This window comes from Diaphorina citri, unplaced genomic scaffold (genome assembly GCF_000475195.1).
Source record: "Diaphorina citri unplaced genomic scaffold, Diaci psyllid genome assembly version 1.1 scaffold592, whole genome shotgun sequence".
NCBI lineage: Eukaryota > Metazoa > Arthropoda > Insecta > Hemiptera > Psyllidae > Diaphorina > Diaphorina citri.
In genome coordinates this window covers 127691-155374 of record NW_007378026.1, presented here as the reverse complement: position 1 = coordinate 155374, position 27684 = coordinate 127691, and the positions used below count along the sequence as shown (strand labels likewise).

The 27684-nt window shown below is 33.3% G+C and overlaps 1 protein-coding gene across 1 annotated transcript; it reads left to right on the top strand.

The window, feature by feature from the left end:
* On the top strand, nucleotides 1-27684 carry LOC103510386 (homeobox protein B-H1-like). The gene is made up of 4 exons (XM_008475039.3): nucleotides 1-402; nucleotides 6103-6322; nucleotides 26483-26972; nucleotides 27603-27684. The coding sequence occupies exons 1-3, from the start codon at nucleotides 165-167 to the stop codon at nucleotides 26940-26942; spliced, it is 918 nt and encodes a 305-aa protein (XP_008473261.1). The 5' UTR covers nucleotides 1-164; the 3' UTR covers nucleotides 26943-26972; nucleotides 27603-27684.

Below are 27684 nucleotides of genomic sequence, written 5' to 3'. Positions count from 1 at the left end.
TTCCGTATTTTAAATCAAGTTATACATTGATCTTTCGAAGCTTTTGAAACGATTTGTAGGACGTGTGAATGTTTCATCTTGTATTCTTCTAACTCTTGGTAACAGTGGCGGACTTTTACAAATGGTCATCGTTAGTTAACGATAAACTAAACGAGGAGAAACGAATGACTGTGGATAGAATGACGGCGGTAATGCCGCACCACCAAGGGATTGCAAGATCTCGCTTCATGATTACAGACATTTTAGCCGGCAGCAGATCTCCACCCTCTCCATCCTCACTGGGAGAAGTTCCCAAAGACCTTAGTGTTCATTGTAGAGAATCAAATACGCCTTTAAGTGATGGCCATGAAAGTGGCACAGATAGTGGATTACCCGGTGAAACCAATTCTGTGTGCTCGAATGGTAAGTTATAGATATAACCTCAGTTATTTTTTGATATAATAGGGTATAACAGGATACAAATTTTAAAAGAATTCTGAAAGACTAACCGGTGAATTTAACACATAAAGAAATAGAGGAGCAGAACTCTTCGCATACATACTAGTGGATGGGAACAAAACACATTTTATATGACACAGTTGGGTACTGTCCTAAAAAGAAGAAGAAAAAAAAAAACTGTAGATGAAGTTTTTTTTTATTATTATTCTTATTATTACTTATTACTACCTATTTTTAGTTTCATAACTAGGTATAAATCCTCTTGATTGTAGGTACAATATAAAAAACTGACTTTGTAATTTTTATTTTTTTTTTTATTTTTATTTAAATAAACGGGAACTACCCATTGTTTTACAAAGGTCCCTATCTAAGTTCTTATATGCTAGATTTAAAAAACAAAATGAAAAAAGTATAAAAATCATAGAGAGATACAAATGAATGGTTGGCACCACCCACACATTTTAATCCAAGTGGCAAACCACCTCCATCTCCCCCAGGACAGATCAGTCTAATGATGTAGGGTGTTGATAAGTGCAAGCTTAGATTTCAAAGAGGCCACAGTTTCCTATGTTGAAATTTGTGGATAATTATCGGCCGTTTTGTACTTTCTTACCTCCCTTTACTGCGCCTTTTCCCAATTTTATTTGGGTAGGATAAAGGATAACTCTTCCTCACTACTAGACACTTAGCGGAGTATTTTTGTGTGCAAAATTATAAGATAAAGGAAGGCATTGACAGCTACGTGTCAAAATCTTCCAAATAATCACCTGCACTGTGTGTAAACTGTATAATAGACATTCACACTCACCAACCACCTAAAGGAAGTGGTAATTCCTTGATTTCTTTTATCAAGGGGAGGAGAATCATACTCTAGCGTGGTGTTCACTGTAACCTACACTAAACAAAAGGTATAACACATAATTTATCACCCTCAGTGAGGGGGCTCAAGTTTTGATTATTACCTTTATATTAAGTGAGTGAATTAAAAAATACTTAGCTACTCATATCCCCTACAGAGTGAAACGGAAAAGTCTGCGAAAATATTAGAGTTATTAGAATCACAGTCGGATATTCTCTTAGCACATTCGTGGATGGTCATTTCAGAGATTAAATTGTATTACGAACCTTTATATTAAGTGAGTGAATTAAAAAATACTTAGCTACTCATATCCCCTACAGAGTGAAACGGAAAAGTCTGCGAAAATATTAGAGTTATTAGAATCACAGTCGGATATTCTCTTAGCACATTCGTGGATGGTCATTTCAGAGATTATATTTATTGTACCTTTATATTAAGTGAGTGAATTAAAAAATACTTAGCTACTCATATCCCCTACAGAGTGAAACGGAAAAGTCTGCGAAAATATTAGATTTATTAGAATCACAGTCGGATATTCTCTTAGCACATTCGTGGATGGTCATTTCAGAGATTATATTACATTACGACAAATTTGATCGATAATACACGTGAATGAAGCACATATGGACTTGGAAGTTTGGCGTCTCCACTAGAAAGGCACAGATATTCCACAGATTTCGATCCAGTTAAATATTTGTCACAACTTTATTTACTCGTATTCATTTACTTTAATTTTTCAACGAAAGAGTGACTCCACGTCTAACCAACTGTTTTTTACAATGACATTATCAGTAAAATCAAATATTTAAGTACCTTTCAATAGGAAAGTGAATTCAATTATAAAATAGATACTTATTCCTTGTCGTACAACTTAAATGCCAGGAAAGGGGAATACTTGATGTTTAGAAACTTAATATCCTTTAATCATTTATTTATTTTATCAATCAGGTTTCCGATGAAAACATTTTACCCATTCATAATCCACTTTTACCATTCATTCTGTATATTAGAAAATAAAATCCCTACTGTTATTATATTGAAGGCAGCACGCAAAGACTGAAAAATTCAATGGAAAGAAAAGGTAAAAACTGGGGGCAGATTTTTTTCTAGTTCTTTTTCCTCCTTCAATTATTGTGATTCTATGCTACTTAATATACTGTACAATTAAGTCCTTTATAAAAATATCTATTAAATAAAAATAACACCTTAATTAGACTAGACGACTTTGCAGTGTTGAATCCCTACTGTTATTATATTGAAGGCAGCACGCAAAGACTGAAAAATTCAATGGAAAGAAAAGGTAAAAACTGGGGGCAGAAATCCCTACTGTTATTATATTGAAGGCAGCACGCAAAGACTGAAAAATTCAATGGAAAGAAAAGGTAAAAACTGGGGGCAGATTTTTTTCTAGTTCTTTTTCCTCCTTCAATTATTGTGATTCTATGCTACTTAATATACTGTACAATTAAGTCCTTTATAAAAATATCTATTAAATAAAAATAACACCTTAATTAGACTAGACGACTTTGCAGTGTTTAGATTTTTTGCTGAGTAATTGCTTTTTATTAAAAAATGTTAAACTCATTTTTACCGTATTTCTATTTTCTAAAACATCTTTATGATGATAATATTTTGAATAGGTAATATCAGCTAATCTAGCACATGTTTGTATCTATTCAATAGTTGAATAAGTATTGGCTTAGAATAGGGGAGATTAAATTGAAAACAGCTATGCTCCAAACTGTGTTAGGAAAATCGTGAAGTCCATTTTGAAATCAAATACCGGCAAGATATCTTGGTTCTTAAACATTTTTCTCTAGATTTTTTCTAAGTAGAAAATCGAGTTTGACGAAGATAAGGTACTTTTGTTTCTTGGTTTTGATTTTTGTCTCAGCTTACAGTCCTCTAGATTTTTTCTAAGTAGAAAATCGAGTTTGACGAAGATAAGGTACTTTTGTTTCTTGGTTTTGATTTTTGTCTCAGCTTACAGTCTTTTAATCCACCAATCCACCAGTGTTCATCAACCGGTGGACTCTAGCCGGTGCACCGGTTGTGAATCTTATTTTCAAAAAAAACTTTTGAATGCATAAAATGACGAAGCCATAGCAGATATAATAAATGTGTTTTTATTTTCACAAAAAAAGAGTACGTTATTGCTCTCAAATAAAGAGTACACAAAAACTCGAAATCCTTTACAAATAGACTCTTACACATTATTTTAAAAAATTCTGAATCAATGTTGTGAGTTGTAAGCTGCATGATGGTGCACAATTTGCTATTCCTGCTAACTCATGATTAGTTACAGGGTATGAGTTGATAAACTCAGTGAGGTAACCGGTAGGTAATGTTACCATTGTATCCTGGAGTACAAATTTCCAACGCTTCATTTAGACGGTGCTCTATTTAGATATGAAACTGTGGTTGATCTGCAGTGGGTTTTTCTAACATAGCGATCGTTTCTGAGATGCCTTGAAGTCTTCATGTGGTTGATCTGCAGTGGGTTTTTCTAACATAGCGATCGTTTCTGAGATGCCTTGAAGTCTTCACATAAGTTCTATTTGGAATAGCTCCTTACAGTCTGTACAGCTTTCATAGTAAAAGAAAGGAAAACGGAGGAAAAAAGGACTCATGAGTAAAATAAGGGTTGACAATTCATTTTTTTATATAAGCGGTCATGAAAATGATACATGGGAATTTCGTTAGTGCTCTAAGAGCTCATTTATTTTTTAAGGAAAATCATGTATTCATGGAAGAAAAGCTTTCAAAATTGAATAAAAGCTTGAATAAAAAAGGATTTCAGGAAATGGTATTGTGGGTTTTTTGATGGGCAGAAAAGAAGCTGAATTCTTACTGAAAGATGTATTCAATTTTGTTGTTTACGAAATAAAGGATAAAAATGAGAATTTTGGACTTCATTTGAAAATAAAGTACAGATGCAAACGTTTACTTAAAAAATTATTTGTTTCAAGATTATTATTTGGTGTTTTTGTCCCAACTTTTGGAGAATTCTAAGGCAGACAAAGACATGTCGGTGTTAGTAAAATGAGTAAGATGTTGGGAATTTATCCACACATTTCGTTCAAACCGTATTACAATTAAAATTTCGACGGAAATTTTTGTTTGTCCTGTATATTTTCAAGATTTTCCGACAAGATAATCCCCTTACCTTAGGAAAAGACCACGGATTTTCTTCCAAGTTCAGAAAAAATCCCAGCTAGGTAGGTACATGAGTTGTGCAACAACCCCTTGTCAAGTGTTCTCAGATATCTTCATCTAAACTCCTCCTCTTGTATGAAAACACACCAGGCTTTTACAAAGCCATCTTCCACCCTCGCACACCTGTTACCATTGTATCCTGGAGTACAAATTTCCAACGCTTCATTTAGACGGTGCTCTATTTAGATATGAAACTGTGGTTGATCTGCAGTAGGTTTTTCTAACATAGCGATCGTTTCTGAGATGCCTTGAAGTCTTCCCATAAGTTCTATTTGGAATAGCTGTATTTTTCATTTAAAAAGCCTCTGTTGTCTGTGACATTATTTGGTGTTTTTGTCCCAACTTTTGGAGAATTCTAAGGCAGACAAAGACATGTCGGTGTTAGTAAAATGAGTAAGATGTTGGGACTTTAACCACACATTTCGTTCAAACTGTATTACAATTAAAATTTCGACGGAAATTTTTGTTTGTCCTGTATATCCTCATTAGAATTCTTGGCATTTGAAGTCAAACCTAATCTTTTTGAAAGGAAAAAGAGCAGAAGCTTAGATTTAAAGACTTCACCGCGCCGTCATTTCATACAATGGTGAAAACTAATAGAGCGATACATCTTTTCCTACTTCCTCTCTGTTTCCTATAGGAAATGAGTGTGTGAGCACTAATGACGCTAAATTACCTAATTTTATATTGTTGATTACCGAGAGAACGCGAGGTGGATGATTCTTCAAGCAATGACCCTGTCCTTGATCAAGCTTTATATCTCTTTTTGGACAAAAATTTGAATAATCCCAAAAAATATCTGAATAGATCGGAGAGAACGCGAGGTGGATGATTCTTCAAGCAATGACCCTGTCCTTGATCAAGCTTTATATCTCTTTTTGGACAAAAATTTGAATAATTTATTCCCAAAAAATATCTGAATACCTAGATCATTTCGAATAAATAGATCAATATTTATAGCAGAACCGGTAAGTCTTAAAAACAATAGCTTTGATGATCGTATGAAACGATCTTTAAAACTCGCTTCTGCATAGGAAAACACATTTGGTTGTATAATTAATTCTATTCAAGATTAATTAATTTTCAAACACTTTAGGTTACATTAAGGTCTCCTATTTTGTTCGTTTTCCAATCTATAGAATCCTTTGTTTGTCGAAGAATATTTCTAAATGATCGGTACTGTTACTCTAACATAATTTAGATCAAAGGTTAAAAGCTGTGTGAGTTCACATGGAACATCTAAAAATCTAAAATCTCGGAGGTTTTTTCGATCTCTTCTAAACAAACATACCCACACATAGTACATGTCTGTCCTGAACAGAATTTCCATATCAGAACGAAAACATTAATTTTCAAACACTTTAGGTTACATTAAGGTCTCCTATTTTGTTCGTTTTCCAATCTATAGAATCCTTTGTTTGTCGAAGAATTAGGTGCATGATAATTCTTTTGTTGGTTAATGTTTACATGCTGCAAATGACCGTTTTCTAATATTGGCTTGGGCCTTGAATATTACCATACCAGAACAATATTATTTTATGATTTTGATTTTATTGTCCTTATTTTAATTTTAATTTTGTTTGTTCCAGGGCACAAGGATGATGACGTAGGACGAGGGTCTGGCCATTCAAGTTCGAGTCTCAGTAAAAAGCAAAGGAAAGCCAGGACAGCTTTCACGGATCATCAATTACAAACATTAGAAAAAAGTTTCGAAAGACAAAAATATTTAAGTGTACAAGATAGAATGGAGCTGGCGGCCAAACTAAGTTTATCGGATACCCAAGTGAAAACTTGGTACCAAAATAGGAGGTAAGTTGAATATTCAAACAAAATCTAGTAGATAACTTTAAATATTTTAAAGTCTGCAATACGAGAAGCAGAAGTTAAAGCAATTTGATGGTGTTGCCAGTTGATGTATTTTGTAAGGAGTTAAAAACAAGTTATGTCTGTTGGAAGATGAGAGAATAAAAATATCTCAAAATAATAAACACAGCATACATGTCAATGTAAAATAAGTATGTTCGAAGAGAAAATAATGAGTCACCCAGGGCTGAATTCAGGAGAGTCGTGGAGTTTGTTATTTTGGTTGTTTGGCACATCCACTAATTTTGTACGTTTTGAGCATTTTGACATATCCACTAATGTTATTCAGTTTGGTTCCAGCATACATCTTTCATATTCGTAAAAGATACATGAGATACATTATAATAACACGTTATTTCTAAACTGTGATAGGCTAAGATCAGCATACATCTTTCATATTCGTAAAAGATACATGAGATACATTATAATAACACGTTATTTCTAAACTGTGATAGGCTAAGAAGAAATGAAGGGAGTAATTTTTTTTTCTTCAGGCATCTAGCACTTCTAAAATTGTGTACACATATGTGTACACTCGGTCTGTAGAGGTCGAATGGACCAAATTTTACAAAAAAATGTTTCTATCCATTGGCTTGTTTTGTTGCTCTCTTCCCATTTTTAGACTTTGTTTTGCCTGTTGATCACGAACATAATCTAATGTTAAGACCAACAATTATGAGTTCTGAACTCAAAAATTAAGAGTTCATTAAATGTTTGAACAGTCTGTGTGTTTATAACTTTAATTATTTTGAAATTAATTTAAGTCTAAATGGACAAGAAAGCAAGATATGAGAGATACCTTACCTTAAATAAATGTTAGGTATAAAATAGACAATTAGACCAGTACAGCTGTGATAATATTCGTCTAAATTCTTCACTCAAGTTAGAGAAATGTTGGTAACACTCACTTTTATGAAACTCCAAAGTTAGTTCCAGAATTTTTTGTGAAGATCTTTCGTTTTGTCTAAAAGGCAAGAAAACCTGAAAGATATTGTCCAATATTGCAGAAAATCTGGCCAGCTACTACATTTTGATTATTCATATTTTTTATACCCATGTTAGCTTCTAACAGGTTCGTCCTTTTGGCTTTTTTTCATTATCTACTATTTCCTTTTTTAAGTCTGAATGTTTCACTCGAATAAATATAAATCAAAAGCCTGAATGTTTGATTATACTGCCAAATTGTTGTAGGTGCCTTTTAAATAAACAAGCAGCAGGTAAATACTATTTCCTGGTATTATTTATTTTTAGATAAAAATGAAGTAATAATAGGCACTAGCAATGTTCAGCTGCAATTTATCGTTCCATACATAACATGTTTCAAAGTTAGGCAATATTGCACAGAGATTATTCGCATTTGTTAACAATATCAATTTTGCCGAAGACTAAACCAGTCATATAAAACTAAATCAGGAAGGAGGTATCGAATTAAGTTCAAGGGATCATCACTACAATAAGTACTAAAATTTCAAGTTCAGATCTTAGTCAGGATAACATCAGGAAGGAGGTATCGAATTAAGTTCAAGGGATCATCACTACAATAAGTACTAAAATTTCAAGTTCAGATCTTAGTCAGGATAACAAACAAGTAGTACCTACATACAAATTAGATTCATCCATAAGGTAAAGAGTTAACCCGATTCATATTCTAATTGAAATATTCAACATCATTTCAATAATTTTAACTACTAGCTCTAATTGAGGAGCTCTAAGAGCTCATTTATTTTTTAAGGAAAATCATGTATTCATGGAAGAAAAGCTTTCAAAATTGAATAAAAGCTTGAATAAAAAAGGATTTCAGGAAATGGTATTGTGGGTTTTTTGATGGGCAGAAAAGAAGCTGAATTCTTACTGAAAGATGTATTCAATTTTGTTGTTTACGAAATAAAGGATAAAAATGAGAATTTTGGACTTCATATTTTGAAAATAAAGTACAGATGCAAACGTTTACTTAAAAAATTATTTGTTTCAAGATTTTCCGACAAGATAATCCCCTTACCTTAGGAAAAGACCACGGATTTTCTTCCAAGTTCAGAAAAAATCCCAGCTAGGTACATGAGTTGTGCAACAACCCCTTGTCAAGTGTTCTCAGATATCTTCATCTAAACTCCTCCTCTTGTATGAAAACACACCAGGCTTTTACAAAGCCATCTTCCACCCTCGCACACCTATCTTGAAATAAACTTGAAGCCTCTTCAATCACTTCACACTCCCTCAAAACTTTGCACAACATCGAAACCAAACATCCCTTTCCAGAAAGTACTGATGTAGCAAAACTTGAGATTGTTTGACAGACTCCCTGGTCCAATCGATTTCTATTTCTAAATGATCGGTACTGTTACTCTAACATAATTTAGATCAAAGGTTAAAAGCTGTGTGAGTTCACATGGAACATCTAAAAATCTAAAATCTCGGAGGTTTTTTCGATCTCTTCTAAACAAACATACCCACACATAGTACATGTCTGTCCTGAACAGAATTTCCATATCAGAACGGAAAGGAAGACTCTATGAATATTGAACAGATATTAATGACAATTACCATGTGTCTATTGTCACCGTGTTATGAGGGTGAATTAGTTAATGCTTTCCCCTCAAACAATCCATACCCAAATATCTGTACACCTCCTCTAACACACCCACTCTCACGCGTTCTCATTACTAACCATTATTAAATTATTCGAGCTATCTCTTTTGTTTTTGTGTAAAATTGTAATGTATGCTGCTCATGTTTTTATATTGTCTTCAAATGGGTGTGAGGAGGATTGTATATTAGACTCAATAACAAAAGCATTAGTAAAATATAATTTGATAAAGCTAAATCAGTGTCGTGCAGTGAATTTGTTCCTAGTGGTCTCTTGGCAGGCTAGTGGTTTAGTGAACTGTAGAAATCTCTCAGAAAAAGGGTATTTCTAAATGATCGGTACTGTTACTCTAACATAATTTAGATCAAAGGTTAAAAGCTGTGTGAGTTCACATGGAACATCTAAAAATCTGAAATCTCGGAGGTTTTTTCGATCTCTTCTAAACAAACATACCCAGATAGTACATGTCTGTCCTGAACAGAATTTCCATATCAGAACGGAAAGCGTGTAAATGTAAAGTGAGATTTTGTACGTCTCGTTTGTATCTATATTCATAATACTAAAGAGATATCATATAAAAAATTTAGAAATCTTTTTATGTCTACCTTTTGAATATTGTGCTGGATTTTTCAAGTGCCTGTCTGCGTGTATTCACGTTGGCTTCTCACATTACAACTTACCTTGGCTAAACAAAATTATATTTACATGATTATATGAACTGACCATAAGCTATGATGGGAAATATAACATGCGGAAAAAGGGTCTTTAGGGTTCCTCAAAGGCCGAATTGATCTCGAAATGTCGGTCGTGCATTGCAACTGATGAACGACATGACAAAGCAATCGATAAGTCAATTACCTAAGCAACCAAAAATACTCATGGAAATCAGCAAAACAGAAAGATTTTTATTTCCTCTGTGTCCAAATATCCTGTAAAACCAGCTCAATGATAAATCCGAAAAAGGGTCTTTAGGGTTCCTCAAAGGCCGAATTGATCTCGAAATGTCGGTCGTGCATTGCAACTGATGAACGACATGACAAAGCAGTCGATAAGTCAATTACCTAAGCAACCAAAAATACTCATGGAAATCAGAAAAACAGAAAGATTTTTATTTCCTCTGTGTCCAAATATCCTGTAAAACCAGCTCAATGATAAATCTTATCATTTCACCCGTTGAAAAATCCATTTTCCGTAAATGAAGGAAAAAGGGGAAAAATATTCCGAAAATTCTTGGTAGGGCCTTTTTATTATTATTGTTTAAATAATATATTTATAACATAGTGACGCCCTCACGCCTTCTGATTTGTTGCTTTTATGTTAGAATAAATGAGAAGAATTATGCTCTTTAGCATTTTTTACACTATACCTCGTACAAAAATAATAATAATAATAATAATAGTAGGTGTCATCATCAAAAGTAACACTAATTATGCACTTACAGTTTTACAGAGCATAAAGTAGGTACACGAGGTATGACCCTAACGACTGTTAAAAAAATACTCCGGGAGCGCGCAGCGCGACCGTATTTTTATTATTTTCTACAAGTTCGGCCATGCCTTTTCTACAAGTTTGGCCATGCCTTGGGATGAACTAGGATTTTCCCCTTTTTTTTTTTTTTTTTTTTTTTAATATAATTTCTCCTGTAGGTACGTTTGAATTTTTTTACAGTTAACTTCCAGTCTTCCACTCCCTCTTTTATTCCTCAAATTCCCCTTGGGAACTTACGAAGGAAATACTGCCCCTTGTTCTAAACAAATTGAACACGTGTTTTGGTTGTTTTCCCCTTAAACTTTGTCGTTCTTACAAAATCACTGAAATCTCCTTCTTTCTTGACACTTGGAATTTCCTTTCATATTTTTAAGGCGATAGTAAGCATCTTGAAAAACATTTCTGCCTTAACTAAGTAAACCTAGGTATTCTACGTTAAACCCCCTTTCTTGACACTTGGAATTTCCTTTCATATTTTTAAGGCGATAGTAAGCATCTTGAAAAACATTTCTGCCTTAACTAAGTAAACCTATTCTACGTTAAACCCCACTTGTTTCCTGTAAATTTTTACTTTCCTAAAGGTTCCACAAGCTTGAAAATATCTGCCCCTACTGCGCTCTAAAAAGGTGGTCAGTACATTAACCACCGCCCTTGAAAGAGTTAACTAAGTAAACCTATTCTACGTTAAACCCCACTTGTTTCCTGTAAATTTTTACTTTCCTTTTTTTCTAGCCTTTTTGAAGGCTCATATTATTCACCTAGGTATTTTATTCTAGTAGGCAATGTACGTTCACTTTACTTTCCTTTTTTTCTAGCCTTTTTGAAGGCTCATATTATTCACCTAGGTATTTTATTCTAGTAGGCAATGTACGTTCACTTTTTTCCTAAACGATAAAGATCACTTAACAGAAACACTTAACACGACATAATAATAACTAAGTTGTTCCCTATTATGTTTTCCTTCATAACGAGGTGTAGTTGTTAATGTGTGCTTTTAAAGTCACGCGATTTATTTGGACCTATTAAAAGCTCATTCTATTATGTAGATTTTTAAACAGCAAATCTTAATATATCATGCCATTGAAACACAAAAGCTTGCTGTCTCTTAATTTGTAATGGTGTAAAATACAGTTGAAAATAGTGGCGAATTTTAGGGAGTTTATGTAGGTGAAAGATATAACTTTTTTCAGTGGAAAATCGGAAAATTTGTTTGAAATCTACACTATATAGGGTTTTCCAGTTGAAAATAGTGGCGAATTTTAGGGAGTTTATGTAGGTGAAAGATATAACTTTTTTCAGTGGAAAATCGGAAAATTTGTTTGAAATATACATTAGGGTTTTCCTTTTTTCCGCCTTTAAGTTTCTTCCGTCATTCATCTATTAGGATCTAGGCAATGACCGAACAAAACTTGATTTTATTGAGTACCTTATGTCCATCAAATCGGTGTCATTACAGTTCTAAAATTATACATAATTAGGTATGAAGTAATAAAATTAATGTCAAAAGAATGCGACTTTAAATTTGCCCTTCAGCAAAGTCATGCCTTTGGAAATTTTCCAGCTTCTACTAATGATTTCAAGTGATAAAATTGATGTTTAATTTCTGCACACACTAATAGCCTAATAGCACAGATTTGTAAATAGCAAAGTCATGCCTTTGGAAATTTTCCAGCTTCTACTAATGATTTCAAGTGATAAAATTGATGTTTAATTTCTGCACACACTAATAGCACAGATTTGTAAATAAGTAGTATTCCTCAATACGAGACTGTACTAGACGCTTTCGAAAATAGTTTACACTAAATATTAAAATAACAAACCTGAAATGCTAAAAGCTATTACGACTTTCGCCTTTCCCACTTTAACGACTTTCCACGGGGGTATCTAACTAGGACTCTAATGGGAGGTCAGTATATGGTCCAACTTGGACTAATTAAATGATTCATCCAAACTTCAACAGGTACAATGATTCCTCCTGAACTAAAAAATAAAAATATGGACTGAAGAAGACAAACATTTAATTTATTTATAATAAACCTCTCTATAGACACTCTACCCGTGGCCTGTAATCCATCTACCACAGACGTGTTTGGTAATACAGGATGCGCCACAATTATTGTGCCTGCAATCAGGTGTACTGATAAATTCTCAGGTAGTTAATTTTGTAAATTCAAAATTGGCTTATTTATTCACACATCATAACTTCCTGTTAAATTTATTCAAATTTAGGTACTCATTACTTCAATCAAAGTATCATCTCTCATCTTCTTACTCTCAGGAAATTCTCGTTATGTTTAGACCGGTGGACGAAATTTTCGAGTTACCCTGTATCCGTATTATAGAGTGTCTAATGTCATTAAAATGATGTTTTAACTCACGTGGTACAATGTTTAATATTTCTTCTTCTATTGTGTGCTGGATATCCAGTCTAAATTAGAGTGTTGAAAGAGTAGAAAGCTAAGAAACCGTCCTATTGGATTTCATCTCTTGAACTTTAAAAGTCAATAAAAATTGTAGCTCCAATATTTGCAGAAGTTTCATTACTTCATCATGTACCAGATGGGTATTTATTTTGTTACATAGCTTTTATCTGAAAATAAGCAGCAGGAATAAGTAGGATTGTAAAGTTTTTGAAAGGCTCTCATATTTGTAGGATGCAATGAAAGGCTTTAGATTTTAACAGTGTAATATCATAAATGGGTCGAATTTTTAGTTTTATTCAGGTATATTGCCTTTCAAATTTTGGAGTACTTATTCCAATGAACCTGATTTATATGAATGCACCATGAAAAATTAACACTCAGCAATAAAAATAATAATTATATAACATTAAGCTAACTCTCATCTTATTCTACTTAGGGATTTAAAATAACAAACTTCCACACTACTGGTATTAATCTAGATATAATACAATGTGTGGATTCATAATTAATAGGCTTTGATATAAAAAATAGTACCGTAGAAATGGGTAACTTGGAACAGTTTTTGTTTCCTGACTCAACACATACAGTTATTTTACCTTCCAACTTGGTGTCTCGAAAATTTCGTTTTACAAATCATTTTGTACCTATACCTACCCGAATTGCTAACTCTCATCTTATTCTACTTAGGGATTTAAAATAACAAACTTCCACACTACTGGTATTAATCTAGATATAATACAATGTGTGGAGTGTGGATTCATAATTAATAGGCTTTGATATAAAAATAGTACCGTAGAAATAGGTAACTTGGAACAGTTTTTGTTTCCTGACTCAATGCATACAGTTATTTTACCTTCCAACTTGGTGTCTCGAAAATTTCGTTTTACAAATCACTTTGTACCTACCTACCCGAATGAAACAGTAAATTTTTGTAGAAGAAAGACAGTGAAATTTGAAATCACGAAATTTCACCCTCGTCATAAAAACAATGGTAAATGTGTTCATCATCACACTATCTGACCAAATTAGCCCCAAGTTACGGGACGGGAATTACTCGAGTAATTTCAACATGTCAATTATAATTATCAACAAATGTATGAATTATTATAATATGATAATAAACCAATTAATGAAATTGTTATAGAACAAACAATGAGCCTGTCTGCGTGTATTCACGTTGGCTTCTCACATTACAACTTACCTTGGCTAAACAAAATTATATTTACATGATTATATGAACTGACCAGAAGCTATGATGGGAAATATAACATGCGTACCTACTTACTTTCATGCTAACTTCTTTCTGCCATGTGCCAGTTAGATTACTTCCGAAGAACACTTACTTGGGAACAAAAGCAATCAATCAAAATCAGTAGAATACAAAAATTGTGGAGACTTTTGCAGGAAATATCGCCTAACTTACAGTTTATTTTCTTGTAACATAAAATCATATTTAAATATTTGGCCGGAAGTGGGAAAGTGTTGTCAATCTTGCACATAAATTTTTGTAGAAGAAAGACAGTGAAATTTGAAATCACGAAATTTCACCCTCGTCATAAAAACAATGGTAAATGTGTTCATCATCATACTATCTGACCAAATTAGCCCCTAGTTACGGGACGGGAATTACTCGAGTAATTTCAACATGTCAATTATAATTATCAACAAATGTATGAATTATTATAATATGATAATAAACCAATTAATGAAATTGTTATAGAACAAACAATGAGCCTGTCTGCGTGTATTCACGTTGGCTTCTCACATTACAACTTACCTTGGCTAAACAAAATTATATTTACATGATTATATGAACTGACCAGAAGCTATGATGGGAAATATAACATGCGTACCACATTTAAATATTTTTTCCAGTGTGTTTTTTTCGTTCCCATTGTGTGGTTTTATGAATTCCTCCAATGATGAATGTATGACTCTTGATAAACCATTTAAATGTTTCTGTCAGTGGATTTCATGTTCTGTCTGAACTTTTCGTGTTACTTTACAAAGAATAACATGAATAACGTATAATCTTGATTCTGAAATTTGTAATGATAAAGCTACAGAGCAATTTGAAGTAATATCTAATAAAAGTTGGACTCTAATGTGTTTGCGATTGCTTTAAAAATGGGTCTTGCTCATTTCCTAAACTTAAGTTTTTTTCGCACTAATTCCAAATAGAATAACACTAATTAAATAGATTTTAAGAACAGAAAAAATAGCAGGAATATTACTATACAAAGAATGTTAAATACCCTCAATGAGAGTCAATTATCAGCACCTATTTAGCAGACCACAAACTATAAAGATGAAAGACTAATAGATCATATTTATCAATGACACCAGGACTACAGGTTAAAATGTCTTTAACAAAACGAATTTTTTTAATTGAGGCAATAATAAAGCGCCAACAAAATTAGGTCCGATTACAAAATGGTCCCATTACATTACAATTACAAATGATCAATAATTTATTTAATAGTCTCCAGTGTTCTTATTAAAATAAATAACAGCTCAAAGAAGAATAAACATTGGTTTTGTTTCAACTCAGTAACTCGCAATGGTTTAAACCTTCAAATAATTCTTTATCGAAAGATAATTATGCGGAATACAAAAAACTTCATTTGGCCAACTATGATATTGTGATTTTGATTCAAAGATAAAGGAAATTACAACAAAATAGCATTCAGGTATCAATGAATTTGTGGTAAATAAGGTCTCCTCCATAAAAGCCAATTAAAATAGTTTAAAATAGATTAAATTTGACCTTTCTAATAATCAAATTATAAAATAGATAATTTATTGTTGGCCATATTCCTTACTCATTAGGATTAATTCAAACGGAGGGAACTATTAAAAAAGGTTCATATACTTTCTGAATAAGATATGGAACTAAATAGTTGCCTCCTAACTTTTAATTTAGACCTAGAACTAGTTATTCGACTAAAATATTATCATCTCATGTTAAACTGGTCGCTTTACTAAGTAACCAGCTAAAATGAAAATTATATGCTATTATTTTGAACGTTAAACGACAAAAAGAAATAATAACAGCAAAACATAAGTATTAGTTTGTCATGTTACCATTACATTATTTCCTCATAACATATCAGTTGGTAAGAGGCCATGAAAATATAATTATTACCTACTCATTTTTTCTACTACTTAGGAAGAAAATACGACAGATAGTGGCACCGAATAATAACCCTTTTTCATACAACAAATAGTGAAGAAGGAAAAGTGTCATTTAAATAACATTCTTCCATAATATTATTTTAATGTTTACAAAAATTACCTGCGATTTATCAAGAGTAAACAACATAGAGATAATATTGTTTACTTACTCTCGAGTGAAGTGTAGGTGTGCACTGAACTTTTCCTGTGTAATTTACGTCGGAAGTTGTTTAAAAATTCATTCTGAGTAAACAAATGAAACCACTATATGTACAATGTACATATTTTTCTTTACCTAACTACTTAGCTCTGATCCACCATAATTATTGGTTGATGTTAGGTAATCTTGAAAAATCATGGTAACATCAAATGATATATCAAATGCCCATTTGAATATTTGAAATTGACAAAAAGGGTGGCAAAATACCTCTTTATATTTTATTTATTTATTTATTTAATATACCTTATTTATACTGTCGGCTAAGACTAAAAAGTCCCATTATGCCAACAGTTTAAACAGGCCTCATTTATTTACATCTTGGCCTACATAAACAAACAGGCCACTTGATTTATAGTGTTTTATAAGTAAGAAAAGTTGTTGGAAAATGTGGAAAGAAAGAGAAATTTTTGGAAAGTAGGAAAAAAAAGAGCGAGCAATATTGGATACAAATCTAGAGCACCAAACTAACAAGAATAATAGTTTGGTTGTTCGTGTCTAAAATCTATGAAAATATATTGAGTTATAATTTGATAATACAACATACCTAGTACGCCTAGCTGTTTATAATATTTTAATTTATTTCACCTTCAAAAACACCAATTTGTGCATTTCAAATTTATAATTTGTTTCCATAAACAAATTGACTGAATGACCTAGCAATAAGCTTTTCCTATTTACCAAGTATTGTTACATTTTTCCACTTGATTTATGATCAAACATTCTTCAAAATCGTAAACTCTCCAAGAGTAGAAACTAAAGGGTTAGTAGTGTCATTGACCTATAAGGGCATAACAATTAACAAGATATTATTATAATTATAATTTATTTGAAGCGTGTTACTCCTATGCCAAAAATCTCTAGCAAACTTAAACGTTATAGTATCCAAGTATTTAATACCCTTCTGTATTATTAATTTTCTTCGCGCAGATAACAATCAGCTTTAATTGACCACAGCTGGTGCCGTTCCCATATTTTATCATAGAACAAACTCATGTTAGCTATAATGAGGAAAAGTATTTAGACTTGAGCATACAAAAACTTACACTTGGCTGTTAACTTTTATGGTTTTAATTGCTCTTATAAACATTTAAATAATGTTTCGAGCTAATCATTTTCTCTGTTAAATCGTACTTACCTGTATACAACATTGTATTTTCAACGTTGTTACGAAAAGGGAAGTTCGTACTATAAAGATATCAACGTTTGGTTAGAAGTTACCCACAATGATGAACATTAATCTTTAATGAAAGTCCAATATACAAAATTGCACAAGTAGGTTTAATAATTGAAATAACTTACTTAGGTACCTATGTCATTTTACTATGAGATTTTTTTATGTTCGACTCTATCTCATAATGTAAGGCCGGAATCATTTACATAAGACATGCCTAAGTGTAAGTTAAAATTACTGAGTATAATAGAATTCTTCTGAGTATAATAGAATCTGAGTACCTATAATAGAATTATTAATACTACGTCAAAATACTACCCCTCTACGAAGAATCCTTGTTAGTGGAGATGCCAAAACTACCAAATAAACTGTTGAATTCATGGGCTATGTTTTGCTCCAAAAAAGAAAGAAATTTAATTTCTATACAAAAACTCCTTCCACTCTGAAAATAAGCAGCAGGAATAAGTAGGATTGTAAAGTTTTTGAAAGGCTCTCATATTTGTAGGATGCAATGAAAGGCTTTAGATTTCAACAGTGTAATATCATAAATGGGTCGAATTTTTAGTTTTATTCAGGTATATTGCCTTTCAAATTTTGGAGTACCTTGGCCATGCCTTTTCCACAAGTTTGGCCATGCCTCGGGATGAACTAGCGGTATTCCGGAGCGAAGCGACGGAATTCAGCTAGTTAAATAGATAAAGTAAGAATTAGGTAATTAATAAATCCACTTGATTTCATTTATATAAAATCATATTTTACAGTTTACTGGATCAAATGAAAGATAGTATTGGTATAATTATTGTTGCATTAGACCAACTCTTCAGTAGTTTATCTTGACATATTAAAAATTTACCTAATATTATTTTAGTGTGTAAATGACCAAATTGCTGACGCCTATCTTGTTAAACTCTCCAAGAGTAGAAACTAAAGGGTTAGTAGTGTCATTGACCTATAAGGGCATAACAATTAACAAGATATTATTATAATTATATTTTATTTGAAGCGTGTTACTCCTATGCCAAAAATCTCTAGCAAACTTAAACGTTATAGTATCCAAGTATTTAATATACAAAATAGCATTCAGGTATCAATGAATTTGTGGTAAATAAGGTCTCCTCCATAAAAGCCAATTAAAATAGTTTAAAATAGATTAAATTTGACCTTTCTAATAATCAAATTATAAAATAGATAATTTATTGTTGGCCATATTCCTTACTCATTAGGATTAATTCAAACAGAGGGAACTATTAAAAAAAGGTTGATATACTTTCTGAATAAGATATGGAACTAAATACTTGCCTCCTAACTTTTAATTTAGACCTAGAACTAGTTATTCGACTAAAATATTATCATCTCATGTTAAACTGGTCGCTTTACTAAGTAACCAGCTAAAATGAAAATTATATGCTATTATTTTGAACGTTAAACGACAAAAAGAAATAATAACAGCAAAACATAAGTATTAGTTTGTCATGTTACCATTACATTATTTCCTCATAACATATCAGTTGGTAAGAGGCCATGAAAATATAATTATTACCTACTCATTTTTTCTACTACTTAGGAAGAAAATACGACAGATAGTGGCACCGAATAATAACCCTTTTTCATACAACAAATAGTGAAGAAGGAAAAGTGTCATTTAAATAACATTCTTCCATAATATTATTTTAATGTTTACAAAAATTACCTGCGATTTATCAAGAGTAAACAACATAGAGATAATATTGTTTACTTACTCTCGAGTGAAGTGTAGGTGTGCACTGAACTTTTCCTGTGTAATTTACGTCGGAAGTTGTTTAAAAATTCATTCTGAGTAAACAAATGAAACCACTATATGTACAATGTACATATTTTTCTTTACCTAACTACTTAGCTCTGATCCACCATAATTATTGGTTGATGTTAGGTAATTTATTAGGAAACATTAAAAGGAATAAAGGGAGAACGGGCTCTAGTCTTGATTTTAAATCATTACATGAAAGTAAAATAAAAAATCAAATCAATAGTAATAATAAACTGAATATTAAACAAAACTATGTACTGATTTTCTTTAACCACGATCGAATAAACTACGGGCTAAAAAATTCCCGGAGGGACGGGCCCAGCTTGTTATAACACGGGATACTTTGTCAAGTAGCTAGGGGTTCAATGAATTCTACGGGGCTCCCTGAAGGCCCAAAAACTAATTCCTTTGAGTTAAAATTTTACCATTATCGTGAAGCACATCTTCTTTCTTATCTACTATACACCGGGGTGATGGTCTCTAGCCATGTTTAATTGGCTCGTCCTCAACCACAGTCAACCATTGTGAGGACTTGTGCTTGTTCTTTAAGAGCAGAGAGAACCCTTTGAACACTGCCAGCTTACTAGGCTGGTTCTCAGTAGATCGCTAACTATTTCGTGTTCTTGGTTTGTTCCGTAAGCTCTTCGTCTAGTTCTTGATCCCAGTTGAATTCCGTTTTCTCATTCAACGTTCCCAGCTTGGCCCACCTCTCCTCAAACTTGGGATCTTTCGCTTTCAGCTTCTCGAATCTCCTGCAAAGGGAAAAACGGGACCAAAGTGAATAAATAAATAGAAAGAAAAGAAGGAAATTTGATTTTCCCTGGCTATGCGCATTTAAATAATTACATTACATTTAATTTCTTCAATAAGTAAAAGGAAACATTTGTTTGGCTCTTGAAAGAGGCCCTTGCCTGTATAGGTAGGTGTCGGTGGGGCTAACCTTAACCTTAACTCATTTTCCTCACGAGGCTGAGTGAGCCCCGCAACAGCCAGTCACAGAATCAATCATTTGCATGATACACATTGCTTGACCCCGCCGGGAATCGAACCCGGGTCTCCCACGTGCAAGGCGAGTGCAGTAACCACTACACCATGGGAGCTGACGAGTTTGAGGACCTGAGAGGGTTACAGGAACGACGCGCATAGCAACGCGGAAAACCGTCGCTATGGCAATCGGTATGAGAATGATAGGCGGCCTCACCACGCGAAGCCCTATGATAGACCCTACCCGCCCCGCAGACATTTCGATGGGAACCGATCTCAAGAGGACTCGAATCGTTATCGATCGCAGGATGAGACAAATCGGTATAATCGATCTGAAGAAGAATCGAATCGGTATCGGTCACAAGATGAGACAAATCGATACAATCGCTCCGAAGAGGACTCGAATCGGTATGGAAATCGTTCCTACGGCGATTCGTTGTACTTTTTGTTACCTTATCAAAGAATTTTCATTTGAACCCCCAGCCCCCATATTTTTAAATGATTTCTCTAACGTTCAGGCTGTATACAGATTGAGTGAGGTGTCGTTGGCTCTTGCTTCCTATGGTAAGCGATAAATTTGAGTCAGAGCATGATTTACTAACTTGTGTCCTTTGTAGGTCTAAATATTATAAGCTTTTAATATGGATAGCAAATAGGTTGCATTTTATCAACTAAACTCACTATTCAATGGTACAAACAATATTTAGATGTTACTGAAAGTTACTGTCTATTAATTTGGTAATTTTTCCTATATAGTTTTTCATGTCCTCATTTTGTCTACAGCCTTTCTGTTTTAATCATGTTTGTGTAAACTCACTATTCAATGGTACAAACAATATTTAGATGTTACTGAAAGTTACTGTCTATTAATTTGGTAATTTTTCCTATATAGTTTTTCATGTCATTTTGTCTACAGCCTTTCTGTTTTAATCATGTTTGTGTAAACTTATTCGTATGATTTTACGAGTATTATTATTGTTTTACTCTTTTTGTTTTAAAAAATGTTTAAAATATTTTTGTAAGTATAGGTAACTCTTCTTTTAATTTTTCAAAATATGTGAAATGAAAGTAGACAAAGGTTTAAAAAATTTAATAAATGAATTAGGTACTTATCAAGTTCAGCAGTCGTTCATCGATTTTAAATTAGAAAGAAATGAGAGGTTTCAACGAATGTAAACAGCAAATGAGATAATGTAATTGTGATTAATTCGTTCAAGTCTCTTTATAGTTCTGAAAGTACTGGAAGGGGGGTAACATGAGAATTTCATGTATCATTTATTTTAAAAAATAAACTGTGAAGGATATGATTTGAGTGATGATAAGGAGATCAGAGGAGCCATATCCTTCATGTTAAAGGAAATGAAAAGAGAGCAACCTGAGCCCTGTGATTTTTAATCTATTATTATTGTTTTACTCTTTTTGTTTTAAAAAATGTTTAAAATATTTTTGTAAGTATAGGTAACTCTTCTTTTAATTTTTCAAAATTTGTGAAATGAAAGTAGACAAAGGTTTAAAAAATTTAATAAATGAATTAGGTACTTATCTATCAAGTTCAGCAGTCGTTCATCGATTTTAAATTAGAAAGAAATGAGAGGTTTCAACGAATGTAAACAGCAAATGAGATAATCTAATTGTGATTAATTCGTTCAAGTCTCTTTATAGTTCTGAAAGTACTGGAAGGGGTGTAACATGAGAATTTCATGTATCATTTATCTTAAAAAATAAACTGTGAAGGATATGATTTGAGTGATGATAAGGAGATCAGAGGAGCCATATCCTTCATGTTAAAGGAAATGAAAAGAGAGCAACGTGATCCCTGTGATTTTTAAATTTGAATATCTTATGAACCCTTTTTCAAGCCCCTCTAAATAAATGTTGGGTAAGAATAGTTTCAACATCTCAAACTCCTCCTTAGAGATTTCAGACCAATCGGGAGAATGGAGAAACACCATAATGTTAGAGTTATCTTTGATGTTATTGTAACTCGTACAGTCGAGGTGAAAGGACAAACAACTCCTAACCTTAAATCTGAATAAAACAACAAAGCAAATTAAAAAACAATAAAAACTGAAACTAGACCATACCAACAGAGGTGGCTCGGTAACGTTGACAAAGTTAAAAATTAAAACTTCCATCTCGACAGAATACATGAATTTTTTAGCAAAATTACGATATAGCCGTCACCTTTTTGCGGGGAATTTCGACATTTATTCCCTAGATACCTTTACCAGAAACCTTTAACTTTTATATCCACGGGTGTATAGCTGTAGGTATAGGGTCCTAAAGAGGCTTGATAATAACTAATTTATAGAATAAGGAAATTTGTTCATGGGATTTGTTAAAAATAATTGTGCATTGAGGAAAACAGCCGTCACCTTTTTGCGGGGAATTTCGACATTTATTCCCTAGATACCTTTACCAGAAACCTTTAACTTTTATATCCACGGGTGTATATCTGTATAGGGTCCTAAAGAGGCTTGATAATAACTAATTTATAAAATAAGGAAATCTGTTCATGGGATTTGTTAAAAATAATTGTACATTGAGGAAAACTGCTATCATTTCATCCAAAACAACCCAAGCCGCCCACCGCCACAAAGCTAGTAATTTTATTTGAAACAATGTGAACTATTTAGAACTGATTAAAATTTTGTCCTCCATAGTTCTGTGGGTAATTTAAATTTCCATGGGCTGTACACCGTAATGAGCTTTTCCTGAAAATAATAGTATCTAAAGGTGTAAATATAAGTCCACAAAATCATGATAGATTAAGTGTCTCTAAAGTGTTAGTACGTTATATTCTGAGAACCTAAATGTTTGAGGATGAATTCTCAATCTCGATTAAGATCGAACTTAGGACCTTTGGGGTCTTGATACAACTTCATTAGATCTGGCATATTTGAATTTATTTTATAAACAATTTCAGTCGGTAGTACAGTTGGTAAGGCCTTTCATTCATTACCAAGGGGTCTGAAGTTCGAATCTCAGTAGAGTTGAATAATTGAGTCAAAGGGAAATAACCAAGTATTTATTTAATAAGATTAAATTCAAATTAAATTAAATAAATTCCTTTCTTTTCACGATCACGAGCTGAAGTTCGAATCTCAGTAGAGTTGAATAATTGAGTCAAAGGGAAATAACCAAGTATTTATTTAATAAGATTAAATTCAAATTAAATGAAATAAATTCCTTTCTTTTCACGATCACGAAGCGTGATTACTAAAGGGTTGATTTCAAACAGAAAAGAATTATTCTTTGGACAAAGTTGTTCAGATGAGGTCTAATCTCAAAGTACCGAGTGCAAGAGATAAAATTAAATTATTAATTAGCTATAACAAAAAGTAATACTCGGGTCTATAATCATTGAGATGAATTGACATAATGATACCTAGATAGTAGATAGTACCTAACTTGTAAAAGTTATTGGTAAGTTTGGGCTATGCAATGGCATTAAATTTACATCTTTCACTATGTCCTTTTACAGTCACTTTATCCAATAAAATTGTATCTGACATAAGTAATTTATTGATCCCGTAGATTTGTCTCGACATCGGTTAACAGTTGAGCGAAATTACAGCTAGCAGTGAACTGGATTAAGTTAAGCGTCCACGGATAATAAGCAGAATCCGAGTATATTCAGAATCTTCAAGAATAAATACATTTTCAAAAAGTTTTACCACTCTTTGCCGATTATCATACATATGAACTTGACCAACACTATTTAGATGGAAGATTACTCTGATGGTAAGATACGAAAGGAAAAGATTAGCTCGAAAAGTTAGCTTTAAAACCGATTCAAATTATAGTGAGGTGCCTTGATATATCAACATCAGTAGGGGATTCAGCGGGTGTAGACAGTGCTCAAACAATCCAACTTGAAGTAGGAATGAATTTGTGGGTGACACTTGAATTGACCTAAGAGTCCCTTTACACCAGCTTCAGCAGGAGGCTATTTATATTTGTGGGTGACACTTGAATTGACCTAAGAGTCCCTTTACACCAGCTTCAGCAGGAGGCTATTTATTTTATTTATTTATTTATTTATTTATCATGCTCATTTACAAAAATATTATGCATAATTTACATACAAATACTAATACTAATGTAATCTTACATACTAATACTAATGATCAAAGACAACTTTTTAATGTCGTCGAATTCTCAAATAATATTGAGGACACAATTCTACACTTCGGCTGGGATTGGACAAACAGCCATTCTGTTTACCAGGCAAGCAACCACTACAGCACCGAGGTAATAGTAGCTGCTCAAATTGTCCTCAAAATACTACCCTTGGCGAGCAGGAATCCGTTTTTCCTCATCCTTAAGGAAAGTAAAGTCATCAGCTGATATTTAGAATCCGCTTCTGAGCAACATACATGATGATAATGAAGTTACTACTCGTACATCGCCAAGATACAAAACAAGATTCCAGCACATCCTCATCAGCATCTTTGGATGCAACAAATTTAATGGCATCACTTAGCTCCGAGATTCTGTACGATTAGACGCCATCTTGGATCTTTTCGTTTACATGTAGAAATAAATAACTTTAAATAGGAAAAATTTAAGAATGAAGTTACTACTCGTACATCGCCAAGATACAAAACAAGATTCCAGCACATCCTCATCAGCATCTTTGGATGCAACAAATTTAATGACATCACTTAGCTCCGAGATTCTGTACAATTAGACGCCATCTTGGATCTTTCCGTTTACATGTAGAAATAAATAACTTTAAATAGGAAAAATTTAAAATAAAATAATGGTTAAACTATGGCGGAGATGTACAACCTCTTCAGACTCGTAGTAGTTCAATGCTTCGTTTTTTGTGCGTTATAGATAGGTAGCTTGGTGCCAAGTTTCTACGTTTTAGGTAGGTACCTATTTAACTTCGAGCTGCGATTCCCTATAACCTATGTGAGTATGTGATCAACATTTTGACCATGTACCAAATTTTCCATAACTTTCTGGAATTTAATATTTCTCATTTCCACCCTGATATTTTCATTTTTCTGGCATAATATGAAAGTACAAGTTTAGTAGGTATCTTCTTCTTTATTTTCACTATAGTTTCATTATCTGAGCTCATTACAAGTGTCTCTTTATTTCTCTTTCTCTCCTTCTTATTATTTTCTTTTTCTGTGTCTTCTCTGACTTGATATAGATACCGACCTATTCGAGATCTGAAGAGAGAAAAAAGTTTTAAATTGTTCACATTTTAGTTGAACATATCAAATAAAATCTCGACCAATCACAGAGCAGCGTAGAATTCGGGGGAAAACATTTATGTCTACAGGCTTTGGAGTTTTGGACTGCGAGCCAAAAATTCACTAAGTGAATGGTTTAGTGTCCCTTCTAAACATTCTAAAGAGGGAATTTGTCAACATATTCTGACACGGTGTCAAATAAATTTAGATATCTATTTGTCTGTATGCTTGTATTGCTCACTCTCACTGCAAAGAAGTTCTTTAGCAGTTTTGGCAATGAGATGATAGAGATCTGGCTCAAATTAAAATTAGCTTGAACTCTTTCAAAGTAATGGTTTCCTCAATAATAAATATGAGGTCAAACTTGTAATATATTTCTTTATTGCCACTACATATATGTAATATCTGCGAGTTTAAGTCTGCCTTCAAAAGATTCTCAATGGAAATATACGAAGCTACTTACTTACTTTCCGTGTCCTCTTCTTTCTCATCAAATCTTTCTTCCCCAGTAATTTGAGACGTAAATTGCCCTCTAATTTGCCGCAAGGAGATCTGCGTGAGTACATGTCGTCTCCATTTGGCCGCATACGAGGAGATGTTCATGCGTCTGGTCACTGCCGCATCCGCAGGTTGCATCCTCTTCGTACCCCCATAGCTTTTTGTTATATTTGCAGCTTCTCATCAAATCTTTCTTCCCCAGTAATTTGAGACGTAAATTGCCCTCTCTTCAAAATCGTTTTATACTTGAGTTGTTGTTTCCATCCATTAGTGCCGAGGACTAGAGTACTTTGCTACATGTGGCTGACTGCAGTTAGGTCTTTGTGAAGGCAATACAACTTAAGTTGTTAGAGAGGACATTCAAAATCGTTTTATACTTGAGTTGTTGTTTCCATCCATTAGTGCCGAGGACTAGAGTACTTTGCTACATGTGGCTGACTGCAGTTAAGTCTTTGTGAAGGCAATACAACTTAAGTTGTTAGAGAGGACAGTAGGTAACGAATTTGTGTATCAATAAGCTTTGTGTTCTTCTAATCTAATCAGTACGGTTGATTTTTCTCTGTTTCAGAACAAAATGGAAACGACAAACTGCCGTCGGTCTAGAACTATTAGCAGAAGCAGGCAACTATGCTGCGTTTCAACGTCTCTACGGAGGTCCTACTTACGGGTGCTGGCCTTACCAAGGTGGAGGCACCACTCAGCCTAGTGCCGCTGATCTATATTACCGTCAAGCAGCAGTGGCAGCTGCCGCAGTTAGTACCCTACAGAAGCCCCTAGCATACAGATTATACCCTGGGGTACCTGCCACAGCCAATGCATCTCATAGTCTCTCACCTCCAGGCCTTGCAGCCACCAGTTTGTCATCAATATCTAGTTACTATAATAACCTCAATCTCACGCGGTCTTGTTCCCCTGACAACGCTATGGGCGGGTCAAGAGGCTCCCACACGCCTGACAGTCAGCCGGAATCAGTAGACGTAGAAGAATCTTCGAACGACTCACCTTCAAATAACAAAATAGATGTGTAAAAAATAAGAATATGTTTTGTCTTTTTGTACTTTTCTATGAGATTTTTTTATGTTCGACTCTATCTCATAATGTAAGGCCGGAATCATTTACATAAGACATGCCTAAGTGTAAGTTAAAATTATCTTCTGAGTATAATAGAATTATTAATACTTCCTACGTCAAAATACTACCCCTCTACGAAGAATCCTTGTTAGTGGAGATGCCAAAACTACCAAATAAACTGTTGAACTCATGGGCTATGTTTTGCTCCAAAAAAGAAAGAAATTTAATTTCTATACAAAAACTCCTTCCATATTTTACTGATTTTAACTGAAACTTTTCAATTACTCTGTATACCCTTCTCTACTAGGTACTTGACGTATTAGGCACTAGTGGTACAATCATTATAAAATTATAATTAAACATCACGTTATGAAATTAACATAGGAAAGAAACATTAAAATTATGGAATGCAAAATACTTCCGTTTAGTATGTTACTGGTTTCTGATAATAACCGCAAATTATAAATTATTAAGTAGGTCCCTAATATGAATGTATACTGTATGCCCTGTAATATAAGCCTGGGATATGATGAGGTAGTTCTTAATTAAACGAGGAAAACTGATTAGAAATTGGAAAAGAAGATTGATTTCTGGATTCTTAAATAGACCTATTGTACTTTTTGTTACCTTATCAAAGAATTTTCATTTGAACCCCCAGCCCCCATATTTTTAAATGATTTCTCTAACGTTCAGGCTGTA

Excerpts from the sequence above, each read along its gene's own strand:
- LOC103510386 (XM_008475039.3), top strand. The coding sequence starts at position 165 with ATGACTGTGGATAGAATGACGGCGGTAATGCCGCACCACCAAGGGATT. Across the intron at positions 403-6,102 it reads CAATTCTGTGTGCTCGAATG|GGCACAAGGATGATGACGTA; the intron begins GTAAGTTATAGA and ends TGTTTGTTCCAG. Across the intron at positions 6,323-26,482 it reads ACTTGGTACCAAAATAGGAG|AACAAAATGGAAACGACAAA; the intron begins GTAAGTTGAATA and ends TCTCTGTTTCAG.